The 16,696-nt window shown below is 38.8% G+C and overlaps 1 protein-coding gene across 4 annotated transcripts in view; it reads right to left on the minus strand.

Annotated features, from left to right (window-relative positions):
- The window catches only part of ERG (ETS transcription factor ERG), a 239,783-nt gene that overhangs the window by 85,910 nt on the left and 137,177 nt on the right, over positions 1–16,696 (minus strand). Inside the window, exon 1 of one of the 4 annotated variants that reach the window (XM_006269411.4) lies at positions 9,733–9,870. The exons of the other annotated variants lie outside the window; for them this stretch is intronic. Within the exon in view, the coding sequence (XP_006269473.1) occupies positions 9,733–9,750 (18 nt within the window). The 5' untranslated portion in view covers positions 9,751–9,870. Of the gene's footprint in view, positions 1–9,732; positions 9,871–16,696 lie in introns of those variants that run through there. 4 annotated transcript variants of the gene reach the window in all.

Here is a 16,696-nt window from a genome sequence, read left to right on the forward strand (position 1 = left end):
TTGGAATTTACTGACTGTGAAGCTGCATGGAAGAAACTCAGTAGCCAGAGATTTTTGCCAAGTTGTGTTATTTTGGTTATATCAGAATTCCTGAAATAAACCCAAAACTCTAGAGAGAGTTTTGTGTTTGAACCTAAGCCTCCTCCATTCTCTTCCATTCTGTCTAGCTTTTCAAAGCTTCCCTGCCACACCATTACAATTCCAGGTAGAGAGAGGTTAGAGATTATATTATTTGTCTGAGACCCTTTCATGGGTCTGATTTTCTTTTCACCTACCTTCATTTTATGCCACTGGAACATCTTCAATGACAATGGATTTAATCCTGATTTATGTCAATGTCAGAAAGAGAATCCCAGAAGTTCTTATGCTCAGTACCTTACTCTACCATCACATTACACTGTTGTTTAAACAGATCGTAAATGAACCGGAAAAGCTTCTCATTTCTTTTCTTTTCTTTTCTTTTTTTTTTTTTAAGAAAAGGGAGATTTGAAAAAAGAAAGGGGGTATTTTAGCTTATTATAAAGTGGTCTCCATAAAGGTAAAGACGCAGACTATTCACATTTCAGATATATCAAATAGTTCAATTAAAATATCATCAAACATGTAGATTGGGAACTTGGACTAGAACATTTAGAATAAGGCTGACATGCAAAAAGGAACCTTAGGATGAATCAGCTTGAGACTGTGTTCATTAAGAGGGTTAATTCAAGTACTCCTGATTGTTTCAGTTGTTTATGAATCTCGACCTTCATAACGGCACTAAAATGTGCTGTCTCCTAAAGATGTTCCCTGCCGATATGACACACACTTTGTATTGTTTCACTGCACATAAGCATTAATATCCCAGAGGTAATCCACCCTTCTTTTAACGGCTGATGACAGGTCCAATGGCTGAGCAAAAATCAGTTGAAGGAAAGGGAAGTCTTGTCGGAAATGAGATTAATCTTGTAACGAGTGTTCAGCCCTGATAACCCATCTGTGCAGAGAACTGCTTTAACTGGAGAGCAATTAACCTTCACCTGACAAGCTCTGTCCAACCGTTATAAACAACATTAAAGGCACAGGATCCCTTTTTTCTGTGTAGACTAAACAATCAGATTTTGCATTCCATGAAAACTGGATGTGTAGCAGTGCCTTGATGGCAAATCTCAGGAAAAAAATTACAAAAAGGTAGAGGTTGCATGACTATTTTGTGAACTGTATCTCTGGCCTACGCTTAATAAGTTGATCTGATTAGAAGAAAAGAAATCATTTTGACTACATGCAGTAGCTACTGGTATCAAGGAAATACCCTGCATATGAGTTATCAGGGAAGCTGGCGCAAATAAACCGGACATTAGCAACAGTAAAAATATTTGTGAGCTGAAACGAGTTAGCTCAGTGTAGTTAAGTTCCACATTAGGGTAGATTGCATCTTCCCAATTATGATGTACTGCTTTGGGCCCAAAACCTGCAACTTGGTAAAATGTAGTTATGATGAAGTGATTCACTTGTGTTAACATAAATGTAAAGGCTGCTCAATACATGGCAACTTTCTTCTATCAGATAATTGGTGTGTTCATTCACTTGTTAGTGTTACATTTGAAACAGTCTGCAAGTCAACTCTCACATTTGGCCTAAAAGTGCCAGGGCCCTCCAGAAAATAATATCAGTTTAACTAATCTTTCTTCTAAAAATGATGTCAGTCATGGTGGCTGCAGTGGCTTACAGGTAACAGAACCTGGGTCTGTTTCTGAAAGACAGAACCACACTATGTCTGCTTTAGACCAGGCTTATTGGCACAGCAAGGCAACGGTCCCAATATTGATCTCAGTTACACTTGAAGAAAACTGGAGTGATTCCACTGAAGTCAATGAAGTCATTGAAAGAACAATGACCAGCATCTCATCAAAGACAGGAAGCAAGTTCCAAATCCCAGCCCCCTGAATAGTTTGGACGAAGTCCTGGCTGCATTAAAATCAATGGCCAGGCTCCCGTTAACTTCCATGTGGCCAGAATTTTATCCTACGTTTTCAGAGTCTTGTCCATTCTATTCATGTGTTTGAAAACAGTTACCCAACTTTTTTTATGACTATTTGAGTTTGTATGCCTTTATTTCTGTTTCCCTTGGTCCATGTTTCTCTTTTCCACACCAGAAGTCCAGACTTATAAGTCATAGTTCTGTTTGTCTGAACAATGAGGCAGTTTCCATGTAATCAGCTCAAATGAATGCATCTTGCATATCAGATTACACTTGGTACCCATGCCTCAAAAATATACTGGACCATGTCCTCAACAATATTTTGGACAAGCCTATCTTGTTAACAGGGTAGCAGAGAAGTGAATTTGATGTTAACTGGGTAGCAGAGATGAACACAAGAAGGTAATCCAAGAAGTGTTCCTGCCAAGTCTCCATTGTTCCTTATTCAGTCCACCTGTCCTGAGATGAATCCACTCCTCTCTATACACGGACACTATTGTCCTACAAAAGGCATTCCATAAGGATGATATTATTAGTGATGGGGCTGTCCCATACCCCTCTTTCCATAATAAATCAGTAGAATCACAGACATCTGGGAAACAAGCCTTATTAGATCATTTAGTCCATTTTTCTGCTAATGAAAGATTGCTCTGTATAGTACACTTTAAGAACTTTTGCCCATCAATTTTAAAAGACTCAAGATCTCTACTCTAGGAGATTATAAAATTAAATAAAACCTAGTCTTCCTCTAATGCACAATATAACTACCACAGGACACAGTTTATTTTTCCCTCAAGGAATTCCGAAGCGCTTTTTAAACATCCTGATATTCAACATACTGAGATCACCTTATCCACCACTGCAACATACCAAAACTCATAGTCAAATACAATAGCTCCTGTGATCCTGTTTATTTCACATCAGCAAGTCTGATGTATAATGGTTTATGTTTAAACAGTAACAGGTAAAAATTACCTTTATATTGAACATTAAGTGGTTAGTTCCTTTTAATGAATTAGATATTAGTAGATAGGAAGTTCCTATTGAAAGCACTTCCTGTATTGGTACTCCCTGATTTGGCGAGTTATCAGGGTAGGAAATGAACACAGGAAGTATCTGTCTACAGATACTTTATCATCAAGGTAATTGCTGTGGCAGCATTTCACTGTTTATCAAGGTAATAAACATATAGTCTAAAAAAAGATGTTTTTCAGCTCTGAAGAACAAGACTTTAAAAAAAGTCCTGTGTGATCTCACTGTATTTACAAATCATTTGCCAAAGACAGTTTAAACTCCATCATTTGTTCCTCTCAACAAAACTGTAAATATTGAACAGTCAGAAGATCCCCTTTACTATGGTTTCTAGTGTATAAGGAAGAGGACAGGGAATTAGAATTCTTGGGATCTCCCCACAGATCTCATATGGATTCTCTCTCATACCCTATATAGAGGATCATATGTTAAGAGTTATACCCTGTCCTACCACCTTACATTCTCCCTTCTTGGGATGTACACTCTAGATATTGTGATTTGTTATGCACCTCTCTTTTCCATAAATCACTGCTTAACTAGCTATGCATATTTACTAAATTTTTAATGGATCACATTGTTAGCTAGTTTAAATCAATTTTTATCAGCTCAGTCTCACCTTTCCTCATCAACTGAATTATACCACGGATACATTTGAGCCATTATAGGTATGCATTCCCTCCAGCCACTAATTTCCAAAGTCTATCTAAAAATCTATTTAAAATTTGGCATGATGTATTCTGTACACAATCATGCTCCTTACACGTGGCCCTTTGAACCTTTAGAAGTTAATTAATATTGATATTATGTTAATAATTGTTCCAGTATTTCACTAGTGACAGTGGCTAGACCTATATAGCACAATACCTGCCAGAATCAACAGAGAATCTTTTATGTATTGCTTATTGGTTTGAACCCAACAATAATCAAAAGTCATAACTAACTAATAGCTATTTCATGATTTACATGAAATAAGTTATTTTAATTTCATTTCCCAATGGGATAGGCATTTACATAATAAAAATCACAAAGTCTTTACCTAGGATTCACACATGGTAGGAGGGAAGGGACTATAAAAACCAGCATGAAAAGACAGATCCATGTGGGAAGGGAACTTCCATTTACTATTGATTTGCAAGATGAATCTTACTTAAACATCTGACAACTTTTCCTTTCTTCACTCAACCCAAAGTATGGAATTATACAATTTTTCCCTTAACTAGGAAAATAAAAAGTGAGAAATGGGGCATTTATCCAATCAAAAAATAGCTTGTTTATAATATCTAACCAAGGCCTGACATGCAGATATATTCCATATTTGGATCTAGAATGCAGCAACTTAATATATAAAGTCCTGAGAGCAGGTCTCATGTCCTCCTTTGCACTCTGTACAATGAACACAATCAGCATTCCACAAATATTAGAGATACAAAATACAAAAACAATAAATTAAGCTGTTCACATGTTAATTTTGTCAGTCAATTAACATGTATCTTTTAATTAGTGTAAATAACTCCACTGTAGCTTTGTCCACTAAAGGAAGTTGCTTTTAAATAAACTACCAGTAGGCATATCCGAAACCAACTGCAGTCAATGGTAAAATTTGTATAGACTTCACTGAGTTTTAAAATAGAACCAATATACCTCACTATTTAAATGCTAGTTTGTTCAAACTGATAATATGAGTGAAGTACTTTCTTTTTTTTCATGAAAGGGACTCTAAAAATATTCTGCTGGGTTGTTTTAGAAAGGAAAATGGAGTAATCAATTTTAAATGAATAGAATCATATATTAGTATTATACGTATTTACTAGATTCTGAATTGTCACTTTGGAAAAAAAATTGTTGCATAAGCATTTCTTAAAAGTGTCTCCATATGATCTTTCAGCAGGCAAGCCCTTGTGGGCTCAGGATGTTTAATTCTATTAATACTACTGCTTAAGGAGCTGTTGTCTAAGAATTCTTGGAAAACATTCTTATCTTAGTTTCTGTTAAAAAATACAACCCCAAAACTCTAAAAAAAACTAGGCATTTTTCATCCCTTGTTCTTTACTGGTTGAATCATTTTGAGGGGAAAAGAATCTACAGATCAGATTCAGCCTTTGGTGTAAGCAGAAAGAAATCAACTGGAAGCCTAAGGCTGTGCCCACGCCCTCCCCTTTTGTGAAGACTTATGTTTTTTCCTAGTTGCTTGATGTAATGAATTTATGTTTATGGCAACATCATTGTTTGATCTGGAAATAATAATGATCCTGGTCCCGCAGCCCTTATTTGATAAAAGCTCTCATTTAAATCAGTGGGAAATTTGTTTGAACTGTGGTGCACAGGTTCAGAGCTAAGGGCTCTACGGCTCTGATTCTGTTCTTGTTTGTCTATTAGGACTGGATTCAGCAAGGCCCTTTGGCATGTATTTAATTCTAAGCAGGTGGATCCTTGAAGTCAATAGGATCATTCATCTGCTTAAACTTTAAGCACATGCTTGAGTGCTTTGTTGGATTGTGTCCTAAATGAAGAATATATTTTTATATATCTTGCTTTAATGCAAGGAACAGAAATACAGAATACTGTATAAATTATGAGTGCTGTAATATAACCATACCCATCTCCAAACAGAACCTTTCTTTAAGCTTTGCACAGAACATCAGCAGGTTTTTAAACTGCCTTCAGTTTTTGCTTGGTTTTGAAAATATTTCAGTAAGTATCTTGCTTTTAAAAAAAGAGAGTGAAGGAAAAGTAACAGTATTATACAGAAGTGTTCAGACTAAAATTTCTTATGAAAGGATCTTGCATTATATACACTGATGTAATCAGCACACCCACACTCTGCGGTGATCTGCAGAATTCATAACTCCAGCCACGATAACCTCAAGTATTCCAAATTCCTATATCATGCATATAGACATTCTATCTGACAAAGCACAGCTCCCAGGCCAACCACACAAAGGAAACTACTAATAAAAAGCACCCATATATATGCTTACAGGTAAATTAGGTGAAAGAACTATCCACAACTGTAACTGATAAGCCATTATAAAATGTAGATTACAAACAGAATGGATTTTATTATATAAAATAACTAATTGCACTGGTAGGCATGAAGTGCTAAGTAACAGAGCCAGCTGCCAGATATGGAATTAAAATTTCAATTGAAGACTTTTTTTTCAGTTTACGTTCCTTCCTGCATTGCAGGGTAAGATTATAAAAGGAGATTCAAGTATATTTATTTCAGCCACAAGGTAAAATTGAATTATTTCTCCAAGACATTCTAAAAAATAAAAATAGATGTATTTGGCTCTGGTTTTGTGTGTGGGGTGTGTGGGGGTGGGGGTGTTTAGGCTGCCAAGAAGCCTATAATCAATGGTTCTGTGTTTATAGCCTTCATTTTTTGTGCAGAGTACACCCATTTTTTGTACACCCTGCACACACCTTTAAGATACAATTTATGTCAGAAGAAGATGTTGCTTCCTTGCATTTGGTGTCCTTATTGTTAAGATACCTTCCTCTGCTTGGAAGAGCAGTTTGACCTCAGAATGCTAAAAACATTTAAACATGAATAATGAGAGCATCCAGTTACATCACATGGATAAGATCAATAAATTAGAATTCAATTGGCATAAACAAACTGCTGAATTATGAAGTTTAGAAAGAAACTTTTCCTATGGTCAGATTATTCCATAATGTTCCATTATGGGATTTTCTTCATTGTCCTCTAAAACAGCTGCTACTGGCCATTATTGTGGACTACAGAGGGACTGCGGGCCTGAGCCAATTTGGTTTTCTTAGAGTGTATATGGAGAAAGGTCACTAAATTATCCAGAAGGCTGAGGAAAAGACAAAGTTGTCTTTTCCAGTCTTTGGAGTAGCCATTCACCACAGATACCAACTCTAGCTAGCAAACTGTTTGAGGCTTTCTTGCAAAAGCTGTTGAATCTCCTGAGCTTTACCTATCAGTCCTTGGGTGAACCATCAAACACTCCACTTTCTACATCATCATGGGGAACATTATTATGAGGTACTCTAAAGTTAGAATACATGAGGGCAGCCACATAGCTGTGACTTACAAAAATGATAGCGATACCATATTTGTAACACTGGTCCTGATCCCGCAAATTCTTATAAGTCAAATGTTTATCTATAAATATACCAATTACTCATGATAATCAGTGAAACTACTTCTGTGTTTAAAAATAAGCATGAAAGTGTAGAAGTGATTGCAGGTTTGGCATGCTAAAAAATGAAGGATCGGTCAGTTATACTGAAAGTGTACCAACATGTGCGTATATATCAGTAGCAATTTGTACCCTGTTAAAAAGCAAAACTGAGTATTCCAGGGCAGATTCTCACAGCTGCTGAATATGCAAGGCTCCGGTGGAGAAGAATGGGCATTTCGTACACAGATCCAATTTGAACTCTTAACAAGGCTTTTAAGGTTTGGCGCAGGGCTTTAGCTGGGGTAGCCACTAAGTGAGCAATGCTGCTTTCCACCAGCTGAGGATCTGGCCCATCATTTTGAAATAGCCAAAAGTGAGAAATTATATTATACCATTGCTTAAGAAAAACGCAGACTCATTTTAAGCAAGCAAACAGGAAATTAAGTTGCTGATCTCTCTCTCAATCAAATGACTGCTCTGTTTATCTAGAACAGGACTTGAATCTCTTGGGACTGAAAATCATCTTCATGTTAGATACTTCCTGAGTCTTGAGAACAAAACAGCTATAATTTCTCCCCAGCTAATTTACATTTTGTACTTGCATAAATTAAATACTGGTTTCAGAACTAAGGCCTTTCCAGTTGACTAAATCTAAAATCCTTAAGCCTTAATTACACAAAACTTGCACCACAGCGATTGACCCAAAATGAGGAGACAAAAATCCACAAACTATTGCACCCTTGAGACCTTGCTATCTCTGTTGAAACTTGCATTAAGGAAATGTGGTGTAACATGAAGCTAATTGTTCTTATTGTTAAGGTTGAAGGCAGTAAGAAATGTATAACAGTATTATATTAGCTGTTAAGGATTTACCATACTACAACTATAAAAATATAAAAATATATATCATACCAAATCAGAAAAACTTTACTGCATCTAGAAATATTGGACCAACAGTTGTTAAGCAGAATTTCCCACTAACATCAGTAGGATGTTCTGCTTAAAAGATTCGGTTAGTCTATGAGGTCCAAATCTACCCTGCCTTCTGCCTGACTTCAGCCTAACAGGCTAAGTACCTCTCTCTGATTGAAAGAGCCACACACTAATGTTTACTTAATACACAGCATTTTCTCTTAGTCTCACTGAGCCTTACTCTAGGAACCTCAACATTTTCATCTCAGGCCAGATCCTGCAAAGTGCTGAGTGTCTCCTGACAGGTGCTGGGTACTCTTAAATTGCCAGTGAAGTCAATAGGAATTCAGCTGTTATAGGAGGTATTCAGCACATGATGGGTACTGGCCAAGTAGAGTTAGATTTTGATCTCTATCAAGATATGCTTGTAAACTCTGAGATTACAAGACAATAAGGATTTAAAAAAATATATACCCCTCAAATTGTTTTCTATCAAGATTTTCATATTATAAAAAGAACACCAAATGACTTTTTAAAACTAAGCAGCTAAGCAGAAGTTATCTAGGAATCAAACTTTAGTTACATTATTTAAGAGTTCATCATTGTTGCTGTTCTAGATCATCCAGAAAAATCTCTGACCTAATTGGAAAAGTATTAAAAAAACATAATACCATGAAGCAATTAAATATCTGGATTCAGTATCTCCAAAAAACACAATGATGCAGAGTTCTGATTGTACACGTACTTTTGCACTTCTCATAAAAATGATTTCATTGTCACCAAGCATTTAGCTAGTTAGTTTTCTTCTGCAATTAATTACAGCTATTGCTATATCTGTAACTGATGTCTATTGCAACATATTCAGAAGCAAAAACTAGATAGATAGATAGATAGATAGATAGATAGATAGATAGATAGATAGATAGATAGAGCTATCTGAGCAATGAAACTGCCAAAAAGCAGCAAAGCAGTTTTTTAAACAACTCTTAAAAATAACACTTACTCATAAAGATTAATTATGTACCAATGACATGTTTTTATTGTCCAAAAAGTAGACAGAAAGAACACATCAATCAGATTGCCATTACCACTAAAATAATGTTTGAGAAAAATCCTGAAATATCAGTACAGAATTTCCAGAAAAAAAGTGGTAACAGCTGCATGATGCAAAAAAATTCAAAAACCAATCAACCAAACAACAGCAACAAAAAGAAAAACCCAGAAAAATAAGAGCCGGTATCTCTTCATTCCCTTTTGCAAATATTTGTGTCCCTGTCAATAAAGGAAGCATTTAAAAGTATCCAAAAGGTTAGCAATCGGAGGAAACTATTTTCCTTTCAGCGAGCACCCTATCCCCTTATGGCAGTCCATGTATACATCCATAAATGATACCTACAAGAAATTTCAGAAGCTCTCATAAAAGGGTTTTGCATATGCAATCCACAGCACTGAACAGTGAATTTAAAAAACCCAATTTTTTTCCGAGTTTGAAGTTTTTAAGCCTTGCGGATGGTTGGAGTAGGAAAAAGGAAATTTACTAGGCAGTACAGAGGAAATCTTGTTGTCCTCTATTGTGGCAGTGGGGGTGTTGCCCAATTCTAACTTATCTATGCTGATAAAGGAAACCAAAGAATATGTTACTAAAAAAAAAGGTTTAATAGAAATGTACCCCTTTCTTACCTTAATAGTGCTTGCCATAATGTGATCAAGATTATTGATCGTTAATAATTGTTAATAAAAATTATTGCTTCGCTCTGACCAGAAAGAAGTTTTGATGAGGTTGTTTAGAGCGGATGAGATTGTGCTAACTCTGGGAAATGAAGTCAGCCAATGGCAGGAAGAGGTTTCTATTGGTCCTGGCTACTGCAAGTCGAAGAAACAGGATATTTGGGAGCAAAGAGATAAGAGGTCCTAAAAACAATGTTGTTTTTCTTGATGATATGCAACTACAAGATTTTTTTTAACAAAAAAGTCAATTGCCTATGACAGCTTAGGCAGGTGTGATCTGATGTGCACTAAGTATAACATGCCACACTGAAGCAGGATACAGATGTCAGATGAAACGAGCCAAATTCGACATGGTTTCACATAGGCTATCCCCTGGGGACTTACCAATTTAGGGCCAAAGTCAGATTTGGTGCAACTGCATTCAACTCTACTAACATCACTTACATGTAACCTGCTTATGCCATCTTTGACTTTGTCTATTAACTTCACGGACATTTGAGCTATCGACAGCTTTTAGCTGACCTGATCTACTATATTATTGTTAACTAAGACAGATGATTTGGAATTCATGATTTATTTTTGCTACCTCTTCCTCAGTGAGGAAAAGAGACTGTGAAATAATTTAAGCTTTCAAAAGAGACCCCCAGGTCCATAATAAATGTTAATATTTCCATCCTATTTCTCTCTTTTGCTACTTTGTGTTTCTTTCTTTATCTATGTCTGAAACTGAAATCAATTTCCCTGGTAATTCCCTCTCTTAACTGTATGCAAATTATGTTGCTTTGTTATTATTATTACTACTACTTACCCTTGTATTAGTATTGCTGTATCAACACCATCAACTGGGATAGCACAGTGCAAACTGCTACATGGAAACAGAAAAAGAAAGGTGTTCCACCCCTCAGTGTTGATCACAAGCATTGTGCTGCTGGCAATTTTTGACAGATTGGGAAGGGTTAAGAGTGAATACACCACCCATGAGTTTAAAAAAAGAACCCGTTGTTACAGGAGAAGCCTGACAGTAGTGTCATCACAGTAACCTACTGTTCATTATACCTATGTGGAAAAGGAGCAAAAAAGCAATAGTAACTACTGCAACCTCCCAGCTACTTCATTGCTTAGGAAATGATTCCTGCTCCTCTGCTAACTAGACTGTGCAGTGGGAACAGGACTTGCCCACTAAAGCATACCTGAAAATGATTAAATAGGTTCAGGAGTGATCTAGGTCAGGCAGAAAGCATAAAGCAAGCTTTTGAGGAGAATGGTGATGTGTTGCCAAGCTGTACCTCTGCCCCAATTAATCCCTAACCAGTGGTTAGAGTTGATTAAGCCCCTGACACCTTCAAAGTTGCGTAGTGATTACTGAAACCCTAATTGCCCTGCCCTGCCTCCCTGACTTGTGCCTTGCATTGACACAAGGCTGAAGTCAGCTGACAGGTTTAGTTTTGCTTTTGTTATTCAGTCTAAGAAATTCATACAGAGACCCGTTTTCCCTCCAGTATTTCTCACCAGCCTTTTATTACTTATTTGCAGATTTGGATTCTGATAAATGATATATTTTGCTTCAAAACTACTTGTAAGAAAGCTATAACAGTGAAAAGGTGAAGCCAATAGGATGGTGGATGTGACAAAAAGAATACACAAGGGTTAAGTGTAATACCCATGCAGTTATAACTGCTGGTCACTTTAGAATAGTTCAGATTTATCTCTGTGATGGGATGATTTACTATTTCCATCAGTTAACTTATATATGTAGTCCAATGTAATTGTACTGTTGGATATTTTTGTGATTTGCATCAGTTTCATTACTGTGCCTATTTGGAGTAGGAAAATTATGGTAACTTTCCTACTTTCATTATGAATAGTAAGAAAAGGGAGCAATTCACAGCACGTGTATTTCACAGGGATGTTGATTTCTTGCCTTTTCATTTCCAAACAATGTCCAAGACAACCAGAATATTGGGACTTTTATTTCTAGAAATTTTCAAAGCATTATATAATGTGTCTAAAGAGGTTTCCTCACACAATCATTTAATAACATGCATCAATAGCGATCTCACTCTAGCTCATTTTGCATATCCTCAGATCTCTTGAATTCTGCATTGTTTTTGGATGTACAAGAGTGGTGACATAGCTCTATTATTTTACTATATATGTTTGCAGGCCTGGATACAGGCATGGGTGAACTGGGGGGGTCACCCAGGGCCTGGACAGAAAGGGGGTCCAAAAATAGTAATTCTTTTTCTGTTCTCCAATTATTATTATCATTATCTCTGGCAAAGGAGGGCCCAATCTAAAAGTTCACCCGGGGCCACCAGGAGTCTAGGTACATCACTGTATATTTGTTCTAGAGCTCATGTGTAAGCCACTTTGCAGTTTTAAATTGACAAAGCCCTTCAACAAGGACTTTACAAAGGACTAGATACAGATTGGTCCTTTAAATCCTTAAATGGGACTTGGGCAGAGCTTAGCCAGCTATGTCCAAACAGTAATTCTAATTGGCCCTACAAGCATGAATGGTGTGTACCCCCGGTGGCTAGGGGGGCATGGCTCTGTCAGTGGCAGGTGCGCAGCAGTGGGAGCTTGGTGGCAGTAAGTGTGGAGCTCCCTCAGACACTGCCAGCACTGTCGGTGGGAGGAGAAGGGGTGATGAGTGCCAACCAGGGGTAGGCAACCAACCACAATGGCGATGATGGACTGGCGGTGGAATGGCGAGCAGTGACTGCCTACAGGCACCACCGACAGTGTCGATGGTGCCTTTTTGCAGGGGGTGACTGCCACACTCAGGGGGTGAACATGCACCTGCGTGCATCCTCTACATATCACCCCTGCCTACAATGGCACCACAGACCTCATTTAGACATCTGAATTCACCAGATGTTTCTAAGTTAAACTGACAAAATTCTATGGAAGTTTTCATTTACATTCAAACTGAAACTATAAGCCTCAGAATAGCAAAACACTTAAGCATGTATTTAACATTTAGCATGCACTTAAAGGTGCAGACAAGTTCCCTGCTGTAACTGAGAATGTTTTGCAGGAAGTGTTCTGAGTTACAACTATCATCTGGACCAAACAGAAGTTCACTGTTGCTTCCAGGTGGGTGGAGAATCTACCTGGTGGCTGCAAGTCTGCAGTCAGTTTCCCTTAGCAATGGCCCCTCCTCTCTCCTAGCCTGTCCTGGTTTCATAATGGGAAGGAGGAAAGACAGCAGAAGGAGCTTGTTCTAGGGGTTCCCTAGCTGGTGTTGGAGGGTTGGATGGGTGAATTGGAGCCCCCCCATCTCCAATACGCCTGCCCCACTTTCCAGTGGGGGCTAAAAAAACCCCCAGACTGAACTCCCTCCACTCCCTTTCCCACCCTCAGCCATTTTTAAGCTGTTTGCAGCTGTTAAGGTTGCCAGCCCTCCAGGATTGCCTTGGAGTCTCCAGGAATTAGATATAAATCTCCAGGAGACTGCTGAGAGTCACCTGGGAGATAAATGATAGGGCATTCATTAAAATAAATATTAAATGTTGAATTAGATGTATACAGTAGTCCAGTGGGTTTTAAAAATGTAATAGTGATGTGCATTTGCCTTCCTAAAGTGAAGTCTATGCACTGTAATCCATAAGTGACATACACAAGCATGTGGGCATGTTTACTCTGTGTCGTGGGCACATTGGCATTCTAGAAACCTCCTAGAATACATTCAAACAGAGTTGGCAATCCTAGCAGCTGTGCACTTGTGTTTAGTCATGGCTATAGACCAGTTTCTGTGGCCAGATCAGGCAAAAATCATCACTTCTGTCTGCACCTACAAAGTAACTTAGAAGATTAAGTTTTAAAAGGGGGTAAAAAAAAATCCAAGACAGAAAAATGCTTAATTTATTGCAGGTCCTGAATGTCTATCTGAGCTCCAGACCTATCTCTTTGCTATGCCACACATACAAACTGTATGAATAACTGATACTGAACTGGCTTGCCCCATACGTGGGTAAACACCTAATCCCTGAATAAGGTGGCTTTCACCCTGGAAAAATCAACAACAAGCCATCTGTACAATCTAACTCAACATATTGAAGACAGTTCTGAAAGATGTCAAATCACTGGAGCTGTGTTCATTGACCTATCAGCCATTTATAGTACAGTTAAGTACTAATGACTTCTCCACGAAACCCTGGAAATGACAGAAGATCTGCACCTTACAAAGCTGATATGAACCCTGCTCAAAACCAGATTTTTTTGTCAAACTGGATTCAAAGCAAAGCAGATGAAAGCAACACATAAATGGCCTCCCCCAAGGAAGCATACTTGCATTGCTGATATATTACTTCTATACAAATGACCAACCAATCAATTTGGAAACAAAATGTTTCACCTATGTAGATGACCTGTACATAACAGCCCAAAACACTTGCTTTGACCATATCAAAAAATCCCTAAGCAAGGCACTAATTGGCCTAACCTCATATTACATTGAAAACCAATTACATGCCAACCCAGCGAAAACGCAAGTATGTGCCTTGCATCTGAAAAACAATGAGGCCACCATTACACGGTTTGAGACCCCACTATCCCACTGTCCAAACTCAGTTTACATTGGAATCACCCTTGATTGAACCCTCTCAGACAAAGAACACATCATGAAGACAAAAGTGAAGGTGAGCACTCATAACAACATTTTACATAAGCTCACCAACTCGAAATGGGAAGCTAGCCCCACAACCATCTGAACTACTGCTTTGGTTCTCAGCTTCTCATCTGCTGAGTATGCATGCCTTGTATGGGGGAGATGCCTATATGCTAAGCGCCTTGATTCTATTCTGAATAATAACTGCTGATGCATCACAGGATGTCTGAAGCCTACCAGCCTAAACAGTGTGTACCTGCTGGCTGGCATTGCTCTTCCTGACAGAACAGCAGTAGCCAGCAGAATAGAGAGATCAAGACAAACTGAAGATGTAAGACATCCACTGTACAACGATCCTGCAGCACACATACAACTGAAGTCAAACAGAAGGTTCCTCACCAGCACCCAACCTCTTGATGCTACACTCAAAGAGACATGACTATGCATGCAGAACAAGAGACTGAAAAAATACCTGACAGTGAAAAAATGGACATTCCAGTGGCTGAATACTTACCACCAGGGGCTGATAAGCCATCACAAATGTGGTGATGTCTTGACTGCTTATGCACCAGAGTTGGACGCTCCAAGAAACTAATAAAAAGTGGGGCTATAACACTAGTTCAACCACCTGTGACTGGCACACAACCGCAAACTATGCAACACCTGCTGCAATGTTCACTGCTTGAAGGCACACGTACAATGAAAGATCTCACAAAGCACAATAAACGAACACAAGAATGTGTAACAAAATGGTCAAATGTGGTGCAAAGACATTGCACATCATTTTAAAATATAAATACTGATCTAAAAATATACAGTTAAGGGTGCATGCAAGCATTCAAATGAACTACTGGAAGTGTAGCAGGTTAATATGAACATTTGAAAATTCTATTGGTAGAGCATTGTACAAGTGTTATGGAGCTCAGCTGGGTGCTCTGCAGACTGCCGGGGAGTCCCACTGCACAGTCCCAATGTGCTCTTCAGGCTCCCTTATCTGCCTGGAGACAACTTACAGCAATCAAGAGCACAGATCTAAGCTGATTGGCTGGCCACCCCAGGGGACCACCTCCCTCCACCTCATAACAACCCCTTCCTTCCTCTGAGCTGTCAGGCTTTAAAACAGCAGACCCAAAGTGTGTCTGCTGTCTTTTCAAGCCTGTCAGTTTCCCATTTCTTTTCAAGCCTGTCAGTTTCACCTCTGGCATCAGCTGACAGACCCACTTCCAGAGCAGGTTGGGTGAACCTAGTCATGGTCAGGTGCTAATGATTTGGGTCCTGGTGGGTTGAAGTTGGGTGCTGGTGCATTGGGTGCTGCCTTGAGGAATGGGTGTGGGGCCTCTGTTCCTGGCAGCGGCCAGGTCAGGTCAGTCCATGTCACAAGAGGATGGGGGTTGGTGGACTATGTTCCCATTGGGGCTGGACCTATACTGTTTGGGTACAGGGGTGGGATCTGGCAGATCTGGGTCCCTACCCCCTCCCATACCCAAACAGTGTACACACAGTATTTGCTGGGAAAGGAGCCCACTGTTTTCCCCACAACATGGACTGGCCTTTCAGGTCTGTGTCCATGGCCATGGGAAGGGGGATGGATTGGTGGATCTAGGAATGGTAGAGGCAGGGTAGGCCAGTCTGGGGCCATGGGGTGCGAGAAGATGAGTTTCTCCCACCTGCTCCAAGTTGGGTGGTTGTCAGCTAGACAGTCCCAGACCTGGACTTTCCCAAACCCAAAGCTGACAGGAGGTGGGGTTTGTTCTATGTTCAGCTGGATCAGTAGTCCCTTGCTAAATCACAGACTGTCTCTCTAGAGAATGGGGGGACAGAACAATGTGTGCTGGAATGCCGGGCAACAGTGTGGAGTCTTCTCTCAGAGAGGTGGGTGTACAAGCATTTGTTTCTCCAATAGAAACTTTACCAAAAGCCCCTTCTACCTTGTTGGAAATGGGAGAAGTTGGTATTGCACCTGCCATTTTTGGTCTGGTAGAAGTTATTTGAACACTTGTAAATTTAGGATTTCTACTTGTGGAGCTGTGATTCCACCAGTAGAAATATAATGCTTGTATGTACCCTAAGACATTTCTAAACCACATGAATTATTTGTAATTTAAAATACAATTGATATCTTAAAATACTATTCATGTCTTGAATTTGATATACAATGAATATGAAAATGCTCCATTATGGGAATATATTTTAACATTTAATGAAAAACCTACCCTTTATATGTTCTGCAATCCATCATGTTCAGATTGCTGTCAGAGAGAATAACCAAGAATGCTGTTCTGGGCCCAACTTGACCAAGAAGCC

This window comes from Alligator mississippiensis, chromosome 1, assembly GCF_030867095.1.
Source record: "Alligator mississippiensis isolate rAllMis1 chromosome 1, rAllMis1, whole genome shotgun sequence".
Taxonomy (NCBI): domain Eukaryota; kingdom Metazoa; phylum Chordata; order Crocodylia; family Alligatoridae; genus Alligator; species Alligator mississippiensis.